Genomic DNA, 17,295 nt, shown 5'->3' with positions numbered 1-17,295 from the left:
AGGTTGGGTTGCTCTGCATCAATTCCCAGAGCACCGCAGAGCATTGGCTTTGTGATGTCAGGGCATGGATGCCACATTGTCGTGGTGACATCCCAAGGTTGCCTTGGTGCACGCAAGGCCTCAGTGTCAGAGCAGCTCTTGGGCTTGCTCAGTGCAGGAGCATCCTCCTGCTTGAGGCGTTTGTCAGTGGGCAGCTGCACACTGACAGGAGCCTTGTTTGTTCCTGAGTTGGAGCACAGTGTGCAAACTGGCACAGCAGCGCTACAATGATTGAGCAGCTCGCTGCTGCCGTTTGCACCCTTTATGTCATCGGATATTCCGGCTATTACCTGACCAACCTGGCACGTAAGTAGAGGTTTTCCCTGGCTGGAACCTGAGCTGGCTTTTGTAGGTCTCCCTGCTCTTTCTTAGTGACCGGGTTGCTATTGAAACAGAAAGACCATGAGGATGCCACTGGTTTGGTAAAGCTGCTGTCAACACCTTCAGCAAAACACGGGGTGTCTGTAGCCAGGGGGCTGCGGGCAGCATTTGCAGGGGTTCTGTTCCCTCCACGGGAGAGCCTGTGGCAGCAGAGTCTGTCATTTCCTCACTTTGCTGGCTCCATGTCTTGGGGTGACTTTACTTTTAAGATAGCTCTGAGAGCTTGGGAAGTTGAAACTGCTGGAGGCTGATGGGAGTTTTTTCTCCTGACTAATTCCTGGCCATTTGTGAGAATTGGCAGCGGTTTGAACTATTGAGAAGTGAGATCAACCTGTGAACACCACCTTAAGATGTGAGGCCGGGAATTTCTTGCTCTCTTTGGTTTCTGGCTTCTGACGAGGTCACAGGGCTCTGTCTCGGCCTCCTCCCCCCCTCCAGGCCGGACAAGGCTGCAGAGGGCGGGGTGGGGGGAGAAACGGAGCCGGCCGGCCTGACTTGGTTTGCAGTTTCTGCCACTGAACTGAAACCTGACACCATCAACATCTGCAGCTTTAGCAAGATTTTCACCTGCATGATTTTACCACCTGCATGAGACTTGCAGATGAATCCTTTTCTTCCAGAGAGAGAGAGAGGGAGTGATCAACCATCAACCCATCCAAGACAGTGAAGAAAAAAATTAAATTTAGAGGGGGAAGAGAAATAAGGAGATGCTTTAATAAGCTGAAATATTTTTCTGTTAAAGCTATGGAGATGGACAGTAGTGTTCTGAAAAAAACTCTTTTAATTCATGACAGAGTATATTGGGAGGAATGGAGTGTTTCCAAGTGTGGATTTTGAGCAAATGATGAAGTAGTTGTGACACTGTGAGATGCTGGAACAGAGGGGGAGAAGTAATAGTTGAAGATTTGTGGCTTTTAAGAAGCAAAAAGAGAAAACTTCTGTTTCCAGGAGGGCTCACAAAAACAGATAAAGAGAACTTCTGCCTTTGAATAACTCATTCATAAAAATGACATCCCTAGACTCATGACCCATAACACACCTCAGAGTGATGGGAAATGGGAGGAGACAACTGATGGCAGATTTGCGGGCAGCTGGCATCAGAGAAATAGAAAGCTATGAAGAAAAAGAGTTTTCTTGTGAAAAACTCCATAGATAGCAGAAGAAGACTTCTGTTTCTCTACAAAGACTGATGAAAAGACTCTAGCAGGAACTGGGACTGTTTTAAACACCAAAGTTCCAAAGTTTTTTGTCTCTATGTTGATATGTAAACAAGGGAATGGTTGGGTAGTGGGGGAGAAAAGGGTTGTTCTGGAAGTTTTATTCTGGTTGCGTATTATTGTAGTTTTTGTTAATAAACTTTCTTTATTCCATTTAAGTTTTAAGCCTGTTTTGCTCTTGTTCTAATCCATATCTCACAGCAAGAAATAAGTAAGTTTTCTAGTGATTTTTTAGTTGCTGCTTTAAACCACACCAGTCAAGCAGGACACCTTTGAAAATGTAGACTGGGAGATCTTCTCAGATGCTGTTCTAAATAGGCCACGGTTCTCTCCAGTTTTCTCAAAGAATTTGGTTCATTTTCCTTGCCCACTGCAGGTCATCTGAGCCGTGTGTTCAGAGGTGCCGATCCTGAGGTGAGTCAGAAAGGAACATTTGATGTTCCTGGTGTTTCAGAATTGTGCAGGGAACTGTGAGCTTGGCCTGTGGCAGTAGAGTGCAGAGGGCCAGCTGGGTGGGCTGGAAGAAGATCCATTTCCATGTTTACAACAGCAATAGCAAAGGCATTGTTGGCTATTTCCTAATTTTCCATTGCAGAGCTTTAAAAGAACTCAAAGCTCAGTTTTGCAGAGAGAACGTTGTGTGCTGATAGTAGCCAGGGTGAACTCTCTAATTCAGAACTATTTGCAGTATGGCTGAATTAACCCATTTTAATTTAGTTGGAGAGACTTAGAATCCCATTGCTATCAAAGCTGATGATTTGTGCTTGGTAGAGCTGGTTGTAGAAATAGAGCTGAAGAGAAATAAGGTTCTAAATGATAGGTAGCTGCCTGTCCCTAACTCCACCATCTGTCCACAGAGCCCAGAAGCAAGAGCAGACTCTCCTGTGGCTCCCTCTGCTCCTGGAGAAGAGGCCAAAGAGGAGCAAAATGAGCAAAAGGACCACGAGCCTCCAGCTGTGGTCACAGCCCAGCCTGACCATCCCCAGACAGTAAGTGCCAGTGCTGGGTGGTGCTGTCTTTAGTGCAAGGCAGAGCTGCAAGTTTCTGAGCAGCCAGCACTTGCTGTTGGTGGCTGAGGATGCTGAGTGCTGGAGTCCTGCCAGCACCCAGCCATTCCCCCATCCCGTGGCAGCTGGAAATTGGGCTTTGAGCCGTCGTGCTGAGGCCCCAAAGCGCTGCTGCCTGCGGGTGAGCAGCTGGCTGCTTGGCTCAGGGAAGCTCTGTCTCTTGGCTTCTGCCAAGCCATGGCCAAGGGCTCACACGGCATTTCTGGGGCTCACAGGGCTTGGTTTGTTTGCTGTCCCTTTTTGGAAACCTCTGGATGACCTTGAGAAGTGTTCTGCAGTTTCCTTGAGTAATTCTTCACTTCTGCAGAGTCTTTTAGGCCACCTGTCTTTTGGCTTTTGATAAGCTGCAAGGAGATGATTGTGTTGTCCATGAAGCTGTGGCCGGCCATTCTTGTCCTGTGTGGCCAAAGAAACAAACTGCGTAGTTCTGAACCCTTCTTCTGAGGCAAAATCCACAAGTGGCAAGTTTCTGTTGATACGTTTTGTGGTGAAGTCTGCAGCTTTGGAAACTGCATTGGAGCCTAGTGTGGGGGCAAAGCTGCAAGTCCTTGAGTGCTGTCTTGTGTTGCTAAGAACCCCTTTAGAGATGGTTGTTTTTTTCCCCTCAGAGCTGTTTTCCTCCTCCTGCCTCTTTTGTCCTGACACTCCCTGTTTCACCTATAAATTTCTGCCTGTCCTAGTGAGGCGGGACAATTCCACGGTTTAGGTGGTTTTTGGTGACTTTGGTCATACATGCATTACATGACACATGGTTTCCTTCATTGGCATCCCTGGGGGTGTGTCAATTAATTTAGTGCTGGGGCCTTTTGAGGATCTCTGTCACTGCCACTCAGAATTCTCGGCTGACAAAAGAGGGAGGAGAAACACCTTGGTCCTCTTCCATATCCTGAGGTGGCCACAGAGGCTCTCTGACCTGCAGCAGAGGATCAAATTGCACACATCCTTGTCTCCTGAATGAGCAGGATTTCTAACAAGAGTGTAGATGTCAGAAGGGCAGGAGTGGCAGTGCAGGCCTGAAAAGAACATGAACTCCAGCAGTGTCTCTCCCAAGGGGTGAGCTCACCCAGGAAGCCCCTGCAGAGCCAGGATGGAGCTGTGGGACAGGGCTGGCTGTCAGTCACTATGGAGAGACAAGCAGGACACAGCAGAAGGGGAGGGAGGCCCTGGAGAAATGCCCCACATTTCCTGTCAGCTGCCCAAGAGTCTGTTGGAGATTCAGTGCCAGATGGGCCCTGATTGCACTGCCAGGGTCACTTTGGAATCTGTGCTTCCCCACGGGCAGAGAACAAGGCAGGAGAGCAGCAGCACAGAGCTTTGGGAACGTGGGAGCCCATCAGTCTTTGAGTCTTGGCCCACAAATGTTGTATGAGAAGTTGAAGCCCATCTTCTCTTGCTTTCTCTGCAGGTCCTTCCAGAGAAAGAGCAGGAGCAGATTGTTTTCTCAGGGAGGCCGTGCCAGACTGAGGGAGAGCTGTTCCCAGCCCAAGAGCAGGAAGAGCAGCTGGGGCAGCAGGTGGAAGAGCCACTGGAGAATGGCCAGGTAAGCCTGACTCAGCAGGGGACAGAGTGAAGGGCAGGAAGAGGGGCATAAAACGCAGCTCTTGGGACTGAGCAGGCCACGAGTGCCAGAGGCCCTGAAAGCAAAGAGCCTCTGCAGAGATCAGCAGCGGGACAGGAGGTTACAGTGGAAGCAGAGGTGGGTAGGGAAGCAGAAAGAAGTGACTGAATGAGTGTGATTTTGAGGCTGAAACTGAGGAAGAGGCTGAGCCTGATGGCAGCTCCCAGGCACTTGCTCTCCATTTGTGTGTACAGAACATCAAGGCAGAGCCCCAAGCAGAGCTGCCTGAAGCTCAGAGGGCCATCATGGCAGTGAAGAGGAGGCACGAGGAAGACAGGAGAAACATCCAGGAGGAGATGGATCTCCACTGGCAGAGAGGAAATCAACAAAATCAGGTGAGTGAAAGAGTGGCTGACACTCCACTCACAGAAATTCCTCTCTGTCGTTCCTCACAGGCCTCCGATGAGGAGCTGCTGGCAGAGCTGCAGGAAACTGAGGCTAGGATCAGGGCAAGGGAGAAGAGGCTGGAGGAAGAAAGGAAGATCATCGAAGAGAAATTTCATCTCCTCGCTCAGAAGCAAGAGGCTCTAGAAAATCGAGTGAGTGAAAGAGCGATAGGCACAGCAGTCACTGCAGTCTGGTGCTTTCTGCCCTTCTTGCCTTTCCTCTGCAGAGCAGCAGGGGGGTGGGCTGATGCCTCTCAGTGCCATCCTGCTGTAGTGTCTATCCCAGCTGCTTGGAAGGACATTTCCTGCTGGGCTCAATCTCAGCTGCTGCCCTGGACAGTGGCACCAGTCATTTGCCCCTTTTGCCAGCACTCATCTCAAGGGATTCCTGCTGGCCTGCTCCTGCTCTCCTTGTTTCTTCAGGGCTTTTTGCAAGTGAACACAGTCCCCCAGATAGATTTGGAATACAAGCTGCAAGCTGTCTGTATCCCTTGGTGAATCTGCTGCTGTCCTGCTCTTTCCCTTTGCTCACAGTCAATGAGCCTTGGCAGACAGGGACAAGCTGTGCTCTCTGACTGCTTTGTTCTGTTTGACTTGAGGTGGACGTGTTGATATCTCACCTGGCAGCCTGCGAAGGCTTCCAGCAAATGCCTGGTGATGAAGAGCCCCAAGGTCGGCGGGAGGCACAGGTACTGTCCCAAGCACAAGTGCTGCAGGCTGAGCACCTTCTGAAGATGGTGCAGGAAAAGAGGACTGAGGGGGAGGAGCTCCAACATTAGAACAAGGAGCTGCAAATGTGTCTGCAGCCCTTGGAGGGGGAAAGGGATCCTTGGGAGGAAGTGCAATGGTCGTTGTTGCAGTCATCCTTCAGAAAATCCAGGAAAATGGAATATGAAACTGGCCATGAACTTGATTAAAACCAACCTTGGGTTTTGACCATTTGGTTCCAGAAGCGGGCATCCAAAAAAATCCAGTTGATGAGCTTTGCATGTGGCTAACAGCAACTTCCTAAGGGCTTGCATTTGAAAAGGGAACTCGGGGTAATCTCGGCCAGCCAGCTTTCTGACACAAACTCCTTTCTTCTCTCAGATCTACACAGGCTCTTCCATTGAATCTGCTGCAGCAGCAGCAGCAGCAGCATCTAAAGGAGCCTTTGTTCCCCAAGCTGAGCAGTGGAGCCCGGGCAGTTTGTCCATTTCCAGCAGTGACACATCTGCTGCTCAGCTCCAGGAGAGCCAGGGAGACTTCCTGGAGCAACTGAGTACGTCTGGTGTATTTCTTGTCTGAGGGACAGTGTATTGTGTGCACGTGCCAGCAGAGCTGTAGCAAATGATCCTCCTCACTTTGGTGTCCCAGGGACATTTAGGACTCCCCACAGGAACTGCTGTGCTCTGAGGCAGCGAGAGAGCGCTCTGGGTGTTCCTGCTGCCTCTGAGGGCAGCTTGGACTGGCTCGGCTTTGCCTGGGATTCCCTTGCCACTAAAGGCAGAAGCAGGAATTGTTCTTGGATCAGCAGAAGGCTGTGGCCTAGCAAATGATCTATGCAAGTCCTGTGTGCTAGTGGCCAAACTGAACAGAATATTTGATTCCTAAATTCTCCTTAGACTCCAGACTCCCCATCAGTCGTCAGAACCAAAAGACTTCAGAGAAATTGATTGGTTTTGGGGTTTTGTGTTTTTGTTGTGGTTCCATTTTTAGTTTTCAGATTTTATCCTTTTTTGGTTTTGGATTTGGGGTTTTTTGGAAGAGTTTGCTTTTTCATTATCCTGAAAGAGCTGTTCTGCCCCATGTGTCTTACTGCTGTCCTTTTTGTGACTGTTTTTATTGCCTCTACTACATCTCCAAGGTTTTTATGAGAATGCTGTATTTTTGTCAGTGAGGACTCCTTTGCAAGAACATCAGGTGACAGCAGAAACAGAGAGCAAGAGATGTTTTCATTGGGCCCACAATGAAGAAACAGATACTTGTATAACAATCTGTAATTAATATCCTAGTTTTATTTTTATAAAGATGTGTCCAAGAGACACATGGACGTGGTGTGATCAGATAAAACAGCACTGCAGGCATTTCTCAGGAGCGAGCCTGCAGCCCCTGTGCTGTGTATTCCTCAGATCCATGGCACTTTTTCATACCTGATTCCCAGTCATTCCCATGACTCTTAGAATCCTACCTATTGGCCCAAGCCCTGCTCAGATCAGTCTCTGGGAAAACACATCAAGCCCTTTGTGATTCTGCAGCACAACCCATTTAATCTGCTTCTTGCCCATAACAACTGCCAGTGCTGTGCTCTCAGAAAAGGTGGGGCTGAGAAAAGATCCCAGCTGATTTGGTGTCTACCTTCACCTGCTGGGACAAAAAAGGGCCTTGATCTGCACCTGGGTGTGTCTGATCTCCAAGGCAATGCTGTTGTGTCCTGAACGGGGGCCACAGCTTGTCAGGGGCTCAGGCTGGCTGTGTCTTCTTGCCATTGCTTGTCAGTGCTCATGCTTGGCCTTTGCCAGCCTTGTGCTGTGCCCTGCTGTGCTCTCTGCGCTTCATTTCCTTCCAAGGACTGGACAAAATCAGTCTCTCTGCTGCCCATTTGTACTGCACAACTGCCTGTCTTGTTGCTGCTGTGCTTGCTGCCCAGCTGAGCACAGAGGGTTCAGAGCCCCAGACAGCGGGGCTGCCTTTGGCATCTCCTGCAAGTTAGGATCTCTGCCTGAAAGTGAGCATCTTGCATTTTGTTTCCCTCAGGGAGAATGGTGAACAAGGAAAATCCCGTCACAAAATACATTGAACTGGAAAGTCTTGGCAGCGGGTGAGTCCAACCACAGTTACTTCTACACAGCCACGGGCCAGGTGTTTCCCTGGTGGAATATCCATCAAGTGGGAAGTCAGACAAGTTGTCCACATGTTTAGACAGCGGGCTTAGTCTGCCCCATCTCTCAGTACTGGCCAGAATTTGTCAAGTGTGCTCAGAAGGCATTGTCAAAGACATCTCCATGCTGCCAACCAAGGTCTTGCCTGCAGCAAGGAACAGAACCTGGTAGATCTCCTTGTCTCTCAAGTGTGGGACAGCTCTGTGGTAATTTCCTTAGCATTTGTGTATGTCTCAAGATCATAGAATTTTGCCACACAAATGACAGGAGAAGAACCTTGCTTGCCTGAAAGAGCAACTTACCCCCTTATGATAGCTGTCAGATAACAGTCCTCAGGGACATTTCTGTCCATGAGTTTGCTAAAGGAAATACTCCATGCTCAGGGTTAGAACTGCCCAGTTTAGAAACTGATAGCCGAGATGAAGGAATAAGCTGTCTTTTTGAGCTGAGGCAGGAAAGCCCAGCACTTCAGGAACAGTCCCAGTGCCCATGCACTGGAGGGGAAAATCTGCCTTCTGGCAGACCCCTCCTGCAACCTGCAGCTTTTAGGCATTTACAGCAGAGATCTCCTGTCTGGACTGGCTTTCCCTCCAAGATCTAAACAGCTTCTCCTTTCTTTGCTGCTGTTTTGTTTCTAGGGCTTTTGGAGAGGTTTCCAGAGCACTTGACACTGCCACAGGAGGAGAGGTAAATGTCAACAGCCCCTGCAGCCTCTGCTGCTCTCCAGGCCTTTCCCCACTGCTGACAGCTGTGGCTGGAGCTTTGAGTAGAGCTGTGCTGAAAAGGCACAAGAAGCACAGACTGGAGCCAGCCTGCAAATTGCACTTGGAACAGGCTTTGTCCTCCTCAGCTGCCCGTAGGAAGACAAGGAGGGCAGCGGTTCCTTTCAGAGAAGGACACGCCCACACGCTCTCAATTGCTAAAACAAAGGTGGTGTCTTAGAGCATCTCACTGCTTTTTGGGGCTACAGCTTCAGAGTCCTGAATTCATATTTCTGGCTGCCAGCAAATACATCTGAATGCTCCTGGTAGTTCCTCAGCCACGTGCAGTGCTGCACTTGGGAGCCACATGTAGGGAGAGACCTGCAAGATGTTCCTAAAAGCCCTGAGCCCTGCCCATAGCCCAGGATGTATCCACAGAGAACCAAGGCACCCATTCCTTCTTTTGAAACCAAGCAGAGCAGCAGAGAGTGTGGTCAGAGCTTTGTGGGTGATCGTTGATACACCTTTGTTACCAAGTGGACAAGGCAAATCCCCAGTGGCCACGTGTCCTGTAACTGGCCCCCAAGGGAGCAGAGAAATGGGCTGTTGGAATGTCACTTCCTAATTACTCCAATGATGAGGTCTAATCACAAGGCACTTTGGCACAGCTTGGCTGTGCCATTCCACAATCACTTGCTCCATGTGTGTTGTGGTCTCATGCCACCAATTTTCTCAAATTACTCCTTTTCAATGTCCTTTGAGGTGGCCATAAAGAAAATAAGTGTGCAAGGAGTGAGGAGGAAGATACTAACCATGAATGAAATCAAGATCATGGAGAGTAATAGGAGTCCCAGGGTCGTGAATTACTTAGCCAGGTGAGTGGTCACGGTCCTATCCCTTGAATGTTTGTTTACATACTACAAGCATGAGAGCTTAAAAACCCACTTTGGTCAGTGGCAGGAAATAGAGCTGTTAATTATTATTTCTCTACTTATCTCCAATGGATGGGAAGAGACTGCATTTTGTCTGCATGAATCCACCCTGGCCAATGCAGACTGAAAATTGTTCAAAAACCTGCATCAGCCCTATCTTAAGAATTCAATACCTTCTAAGTTCATTGCCTCCACAGTTCTTTGGGATTGAGGTTTTCAAGTTTCTTAAATGCTGATGAACCATCCAAGAGAGGATTGCCCTTGCATTGTTGCCCCTCTTTTCCATTGCTGTGCATGCCAGGAAGACTAGGTGCTTATTTCCAGAAATGCCATGCGTGACAGGTTTTTTATCTGGGCTCTTCCTAACCTGCCTTTCTCCTTGAGACAGCACAGACTGCAAACACTGCACAGCCTAGAGGCAATGTCTATTCCTTTTCTTCTGCCCTTGTCTCACAGGGACCCAGAAACAAGACTCAAGCAAAAAACCAACCTAGCCGTGCATGTTCACCTGCATGGCCTTGTTTCCTTTTTTCAGCTACCTTGTGCATGAGGAACTCTGGCTGGTGATGGAGTACATGGACGGAGGCACTCTGAGAGATCTCATCGACGAGACTCAAATGTCTGAAGAAGAGATTGCAGCTGTCAGTCGGGAGGTCAGGGATCCCATCTGTGCTTCCAAGGCCTTGAGCTGCATTGTCTGGGAAACAGGGGCTCAGAACGGGAGGGATTTCATGGGCCAAGCTTGGTTTCTGTGTTGCTGCTAGGCTATGGGCAAGCAAGAGCATCTCAAGTGAACTGTCTGCCAGTGCCCCTACACTCACTGGACTCACTTCCTGTACTCTTATCCCCTGCTCTTGTATTCTAGCTCTGTCTCTTGCATTGGCATTTGCAGTTCTCCACCTTGCCCAGCTAAACTTTTGCCTGTCTGCACTACATTCCTTGTCTCTAAAGCAAAGGTGTGGTGGCAGGATTTGAAACAAACAGGAAAGAAAAAAGAGAGACTAATTTCTTTTAGTCCTCAGCTGAAAAGGATAGTAGTGCAGCCCAAATGCTGTTTGCTCCTGAGCACATGCACTGCAGCTGCAGTCACCCTGGCTGGTTTGCAGGGGACAGTCTACAGCAGCAGTTGCTGGTGCTCTTTCAAAAGCTGACATGCCTTTCCTGAGAAAGGTGCTGCTCTGCTACTGTTGGAGCAGCAGGCTCTTGCTCTCAATGGCGCTGTGTTCTGCCATTCCTCCCCATTCCCCTGCAAAGGGAACCTTCCACAGCTGTTTCCTTTCTTGTGGGATGAACTCACAGCACTACTTTTCACCCCCCTGGTTCTGTTTTCTCTCTCAGTGCCTGCAAGGACTGGATTTTCTTCACTCCAACCACGTGATCCATCGAGATGTGAAGAGCAACAACATCCTGCTCAGAACCGACGGCTCTGTCAAGCTGGGTCAGTGTATTCTTGCTCAGCTTCAGCCTTCCAGGAATGGGGGGTGTGGGGCTGCTTTCAGTGACTGCCAGCTCCCCAAAAATGCTGCTGCTGGCAGTGCAGGGGTCCCCCCTGCTGTGGGCTGAAGGCACAGTTGCAGGGTGCACACAGCTATGACAAGGAACCACAAGCAGCCAAGAGTGCTATTGCTCTGTGTGTGTCTGTGTGTGTTCCTTCCAGAGGGAGGGAGCTACAATCTAAACCTTCAGGGGAACAAAAGGCACTGCTGGAGGAAGTGTAAAAAATGGGGGGATGTTTGAAGTAGCCAATTCATATTGCCTTGGCTAAAGCCCCAAGGAAACAGAGCAGGGACTGTTGTCCAGGAAATTCAACTGCACATTCTCAAACTTCTACTGGGGAATTCTTTGCCTTGGTTTCCTAATTGACAGTATGAAAATTAAAACAGTATTTTGCTTTCTCCTCAGCTGATTTTGGCCTTTCTGCTCAGCTCACCCCTGAGCACAATCAGCGGTGCTCGGTGATCGGGACTCCTTGGTGGATGGCACCTGAAGTGGTGAAGCGTCGACCATATGGCCCCAAAGTGGACGTGTGGTCTTTTGGAATTGTGGCAATTGAAATGGCCGAACAAAAAACTCCTTATGACAGTTTCACTGCTCGATCGGTAAGGAGCAAATACTCTCTGATCCCGCTGTCTTTCTCACCTGTCCCGTGTTCTCTGCTCACTGCACAAAATCCCATGGCCATCTGCTGGAAGTGCTTCCACCAAGGCCCCTTCTACAAATGGCCCTGCAGCACATCAGCATCTGCTGTAGCTTTGGTTGCAGCAGTGGGGGAACTCAAGCCTTCCCTCGCCCAAACCATCTCCATTCTCAGGCAGCATTTTGCTTTGCCTTAGAAGTCCTTCCAGCTCTTGTGGCTGTGTAGATGGCCCGAAGAATAGGAAACAAGCATCTCAGAGCTGGTGTTATCTTTCCAGAAATGAAGCAAAGAAACTCAAACCGAACCAAGTTTCGAAAACAGTGCTTTTGAGAGAAGAAGTGCACCCCCATTCTTCTCACAGGGAAACTTGCCTGAAACCTGGAGATGAGGCTGTAAAGCCAGAGTCTCTTCTGCTTCTTGTGCAGTGCTGCTGAGACACTCAGTGACCACGTTCTTTCATAACCCAAGCCACTTTCTTCATATCACCAAGCTGGAGCCTGGTGATGGGGAGAGCCTGCCAAAACCTCCTGTTTGTTTCCTGGCACTTTCTGGGATGGGCACAGCGTTAATGCATTGACTTGAGAATCCAACGAGCACAGGGTTACCACAGGGATGACACTTCTGATTTCACCATGAATATTTTCCTTTTGCCACTTAAGGGAGCCTGAAATTTTCAGAGTGCTGAGAGACAGAGCTGCAGGTGGCTCCTGTGTGCCCAAACAGGCATTTTCAACCCAATCCATTTGTGGAGGCATCTTAATGTGTCTGTGTTGGAAATGAGATTCCAAATGTTTGTTTCCTTCCCTGAGGAACACCTGCTGCATTTCCTTTCTTTTCTTCCAATTACCATCATTTTCAAGAACAGGACAAAAAGCTGGATGAGTTTTGTTTTATGGCAGCTGTGCTTAAGGGACCAACAAGCACTGCAGAGATTCTTTTCATATAAGAATCCTTGGAAATAGTAGAGTTAGTTAGAATAGCAAAATCCCTCTTCCAAAAAGGCTGCCAAGCTGCTGGGAATCCTCCGAGAAGGAAACATTTTTGCTGATGTATTTGCTGATGTAGTTGCCACTAACTAGATCAGGCAATGAAATCAGCTGCCAAGGCAAGATCTGCTGGATGTTGGCAAAGCTGTGGCTTTGGGGCTTGGGTTTTTTCATGATACAGGAAAGTCGTCATCCAAATGCTACAGGAAAGTCATCTCTGCCTCTCTGCCAGGGCAAAAAGTGCCACTGCAGAGTGGAGCTGAAACAATGGGCTCTGGGAGAGCAGTTCCAGATGGGAAAGAAGCAGGTGGAGCCTTGTGTTTCCTTTTTCTCCAGGCTAAATTCCACATAGCCACAGAAGGGACCCCACAGCTGCGGCAGCCCGAGCAATTCTCGCCTTTGCTGCGTGACTTCCTGAGCTGCTGCCTGCAGAAAGGCGAGGCGCAGCGCTGGTCTGCCAAGGAGCTGCTGCAGGTAAAATGCCAAAAGGGCTGCAGGTGAAACAGTGTCCGAGGGATGGGCTCCTCCTCCACTGAAATCCAAGGCATCAGATGAGCCCCCATCCTCCTCACTTCCTTGGTGCTGTTCAGCTGACAATGGGGAGGAATCCTAGACTGGGCTGGGCTGGCAGGGAGTGCTGGGTTTTAGCGCTGGCTAAAATCACCAGGGCACTTACTCATTTCTTGCTGGGAGCTATGGATTAGGAGAAGGGCAAAACAGGCTTCAAACTTCAAAGGAATAACAAATTTTATTATCAGGCCCACAAGAATAAGAAAGGTCTCATCTGTGCAGTGAAAGGGTTCAATCTCACCCAGGCCATGGCAGTCACGGTGTTGGATTTCAGGCTGTGCTGGGCCCCTCTCTCTGCCCGGGAGCCGCTGGGAGGGGAGGCTCGGCCTGGAGCCGTCGCTGCACGCCGGGGAGAGGGTTTAGTGTGGGCAAGATGTCAGCAGCCGTGGCCTGGCCCAGCCTGGGGCCGGGGTCCCGCAGCCTCCATCCCCCGCCCGGGAGCCGCTGGGGTCTGGCCCGGCCTCCCCCAGGAGCACAGGCCGTGGGCGAGCAGGGCCGGCCTCACCAGAGCTCCGTTACCTTCGGGCTCCGGAAGCAAAGAGGGCCAGTTCCCGGGCTGGTGGTTTTCAAAATGTGCATCATCACAGAGGCACATCTCATTTCTAAATGGTGCAAAATGTTGTCAGTTCTCAGAACTAGCCAGCCATTGGCCTGTCTCAGGCACAGAGGAAGCTCCCAGCAGCTTCTCTCAAAGAGATCACTTCCGTGCGGGGTTTCTTACTTCTTTCCCTAAATGTCAATTCATCTCAAACTAACACACAGGGACATGGAAAACTCATCTAGTCTGTGTCCTGCAATGAGCAGGGACATCTTTCAAGAGATCAGGATACTCACACCTCAGATATTTCCAGGGGTGGGCCACCTACCAGCTCTTGGGGCAACCTGTGCCACTCTTGCCCCATGCTCCTGACCTACTCTGACTCAATCCCCTTTCCATTTAAAAAGTATTCCCCTGCCTTTGAAGCTCTTAGCTTGGAAAATCATGCTTTCTTGTTGTTTTCTTTTCCTTTCTGCAGCATCAATTTATAACATCGGCCATGCCTGGGTCCAGCCTGGCACCACTCATTGTTGCAGTGAAGAAGTGGAAGGAGGAGACATGAATGCACCAATTAATTTAGAACTGTCTTCTCCATGACCAACTTAGAGTAGCATTGTAGAGTAGGATTGTAGTGCAGGATTGTAGTGTAGGATTGTAGAGTAGGATTGTAGAGTAGGATTATAAATAAAGTTTCTAAAATCTCAACTCCTTTGGAACATTTCTCTCCTTCTGACCCTGTGAGAAAGCTCAACATTTCCTCCTGAATTGTCAGTGTTCTCTTAGAGGTGGAAAGTGACATTGATGGCTTCTTTGGTATGGTTTCAAAGTGGGGAAGGCTCCTCTTCATTCATCCTCTCCAGACCACACTGCCTTTGGAATATGGCCAACTGGCCAAGTTTTGCCCAGCTCTGGCATTTCTATTTGAGGCAGAAACAGCAATGGCATTTGCAGGAAAAACCAAAGGAGGAGCGGTGCAACGCAAACATCCTGTGCAGATGCAGGCTGTGCAGATGTGACTCGAGAACATTTGGGTTCCTGCCACTTGGATTTGTATCCCTAAGTGCAATCTCTTTGGCTGGAGGAGAGTCTGGCTGAAGAGAGAAAGCAGAAAGAGCAGTGAGGGTGCTGTGCAAGGTCTCCTGTGGTGCAGAGCTGTCAGCGACTGTGAGGTGAGAGCGGGCCCAGCCTTGGCCAGGCTGGAGCCCCAGCAGAGCCCTGGCAGAGCCCGGAGAAGCCTGAGCCTCGGCAGAGGCAGGCTGGAAGGAGGCCCTTGGAGCTGCAAGAGGCAGCAGCCTGGCCCTGGCTGCCTCTTGCTGGCACCAGGCAAATCCTGCGCTCTCAGAGCCAAGCTGGCAGCTGGCTGCTCCTGAGGGGAAGCGGCGCCGTGCTGGGCACAGCACACACTGGTGCCATGGGCTGTCTGGAGTCTGCACAGGAGGAGAGAAAGGCAAAGAGCAGCCCAGGGCTGCTGCCCTGCCTGACCATTCCTGCTCTTCTGCCGCCTGCCCTGGAACTGCTGGCAATGGTCAGCAGTGTGTGCAGCACTCTGGGCACAGGGGGAGGGAGCCAGGCTGCTCCGCAGGCTCCAGCACAGGGCAGTGTCCTTCAGGCACGGCATTTCTGCCAGGGGAACCGAGGCCAGCGTGAGGCACTGACAGCAAGTCAGGGCACATCTGCACCAGCCAGTGCCTCACACAGCTCTGGGACCAAGCGCCTGCAATCCTGGAGCTCTGCACTGAGCCAGAGCAAAGGTGTGAAATGCAGAGGGTTTTGCAGAAATATTCAGGGGCACCAGGCCAGCCTGCTTTGTGCTCTCTGGTGCAGAGCAAGCACTGTGCAATGCAGCTCAGAGCTGCTGGGAGAAGAGAGAGAATGAGGATGTGCCTGAGGCTTCTCCTTCAGTAGTGATTTGGAAGGGAGCAGAAGGGTCTCAGTAGGCAATTTGTGTTTTCTTCCTTCATTTCTGAATGCAAAACACAATGTGGCTTCATGCAGCAAGAGCACTTGCAGAATTTCTTGACTATAAGCTTGTGTTTGATTCCCAGAAAAGGAAGGAGAGGTGTTGGGAAGATGTTGAAGTGTAAAAAATAGGGCTTGTGAATTCCGTTACTTTTAACAAACAGTTTTCTGGGATTGAAAGTCAACAAATCTGCTTTCCCCAGGGAATTCCCATTGTTGATCTGTGTCCGAATGGATGTTCCTTCTCCTGTGTTCATCCAGGTGCCCACAGGGAGCCAGGAAGATGTGGAGCCTCCCAGCCAGGTGTCTTCCCAACACGGATCACCAGGACCACGGATCACCAGGGCTCTGCCCAACGGGGGTCACTGGGGATCATCCAACGCCGATCCTCCCATGGGGGATGGAGCTGGAGCAGCGCACGAAGCTCTTCCCGCACTCGGGGCACTTGCAGGGCTTCCCTTACTGGTGACTCCGTTGGTGTTGGGTCAAGCTAGATCTCTGTGAGAAGCTCTTCTCACACTGGGGACACTCGTAGGGCCTCTCCCCAGTGTGGATGCGCTGGTGCCTGACAAGGGTGGAGTTGCGGTTGAAGCCCTTCCCGCAGTCGGGGCAGCGGAAGGGCCTCTCGTCTGTGTGAATCCGCTCATGTCTGATGAGAGTGGAGCTGCGCTGAAACCTCTTCCCACACTGGGGACACTCGTAGGGCCTCTCCCCAGTGTGGATGAGCTGGTGTTTTCTCAGGTCAGAGCTCCATCCAAAGCTCTTCCCACATTCCAAGCAGGTGTAGGGCCATTCCCCTGTGTGGCTCCTCTGGTGATTCCTCAGGTTGGAGCTCTGGCTGAAGCTCTTCCCACATTCCCCACACTCGTAGGGCTTTTCCCCAGTGTGGATCCTCTGATGTGCCCTCAGGTTGGAGCTGCAGCTGAACCTATCCCCACATTTTCCACACTCGTAGGGCTTTTCCCCAGTGTGGATCATTTGGTGCCGCAAGAGGCTGAAGCTGTGGCTGAAGCTCTTCCCACATTCCCCACACTCGTAGGGCTTTTCCCCAGTGTGGATCACCTGGTGCCGGATCAGGTGGTAGCTCTTTCTAAAGCCCTTCCCACATTCCAAGCACTTGTGGGGCTTCTCCCCCAGCTCTGAGCTCCGGCTGGATCTCCGGCCGCCCTCCTGGCACTGGGGGGATCTTTCCTCCTCGCAGCTCCCTGGGCTGGGTTTGCAGACCCTCCTTGTGCGGGATCTTCGGGGCTTTTCCTCCTCCTCCATCTGGCCACGGTGCAGGAATGAAAATTCTGGATTGGGGAAAAAACAAGAGGAGAGTGCCTTGGGGTGGGGATTCCTCTTTGCCCAAGTTCATCTCAGGAAGTCATTGGGCATCTTGTGTCTGTAAGAACCTCCTACACACCAAGATTCAGCACAAACAGCCTGCAAACATCAAGATGTTACTATGGGGTTAAATGTTTCTGAAAATGTTTCTTAAAATCATGTAGAGGTAGGCCACAAGAATGCTTGGTATTAGGGATGGTCTAGCAAGCTGGAATGTTTACGGTAACAGGAACTGGTACTTGGGGTCTCCAAGATACCCACCCAGAGATAAGATTCGGACATGTTCATACAAGGATGAGATAACTCTCATGAAGCATTATTGATAAAGTTAATGAAGATTTATTAATGAAGCAATATTGATAAGGTTGTTATAGTGATTTCTGCTACAGCTGAAATTGTATAACCATGTGCACTTTGGACAAAGACGATGGAGCTAGATTTGGGTTGCTGATACCCCCAGTTCCCACACACTTCAATAAAGCACTTGCATATAATCAGTCTGTGATTATGTGTGTTCCTGAACTCTAACATTTTGGTGACCCAGATGGGACCCTGTGAGTGCTGCTGAGCGAGCTCA

General features: G+C 50.2%; 2 protein-coding genes across 2 annotated transcripts; one reads left to right on the top strand and one right to left on the bottom strand.

Annotated features, from left to right (window-relative positions):
- The first annotated feature begins 266 nt into the window (after positions 1–266).
- LOC148182334 (uncharacterized) lies at positions 267–15,231 on the top strand. The gene is made up of 11 exons (XM_088068934.1): positions 267–345; positions 2,014–2,051; positions 2,495–2,626; positions 4,110–4,244; positions 4,517–4,861; positions 5,308–5,481; positions 9,697–9,855; positions 10,541–10,640; positions 11,105–11,301; positions 12,662–12,799; positions 13,912–15,231. The coding sequence occupies exons 1-11, from the start codon at positions 267–269 to the stop codon at positions 13,993–13,995; spliced, it is 1,581 nt and encodes a 526-aa protein (XP_087925060.1). The 3' UTR covers positions 13,996–15,231.
- Positions 15,232–15,471: 240 nt separating this feature from the next.
- Positions 15,472–16,658, bottom strand: LOC148182333 (uncharacterized). Its single transcript, XM_088068933.1, has one exon. It carries the CDS (start codon positions 16,656–16,658, stop codon positions 15,852–15,854), a length of 807 nt encoding a protein of 268 aa, XP_087925059.1. The 3' UTR covers positions 15,472–15,851.
- Positions 16,659–17,295: the final 637 nt, after the last annotated feature.

Source organism: Pseudopodoces humilis, chromosome 33 (assembly GCF_049639895.1).
Source record: "Pseudopodoces humilis isolate 2021_Gansu_Grassland_sample_001 chromosome 33, ASM4963989v1, whole genome shotgun sequence".
In the NCBI taxonomy this organism is placed as follows: Eukaryota; Metazoa; Chordata; class Aves; order Passeriformes; family Paridae; genus Pseudopodoces; species Pseudopodoces humilis.
This window is presented reverse-complemented; position numbering and strand designations above follow the sequence as displayed.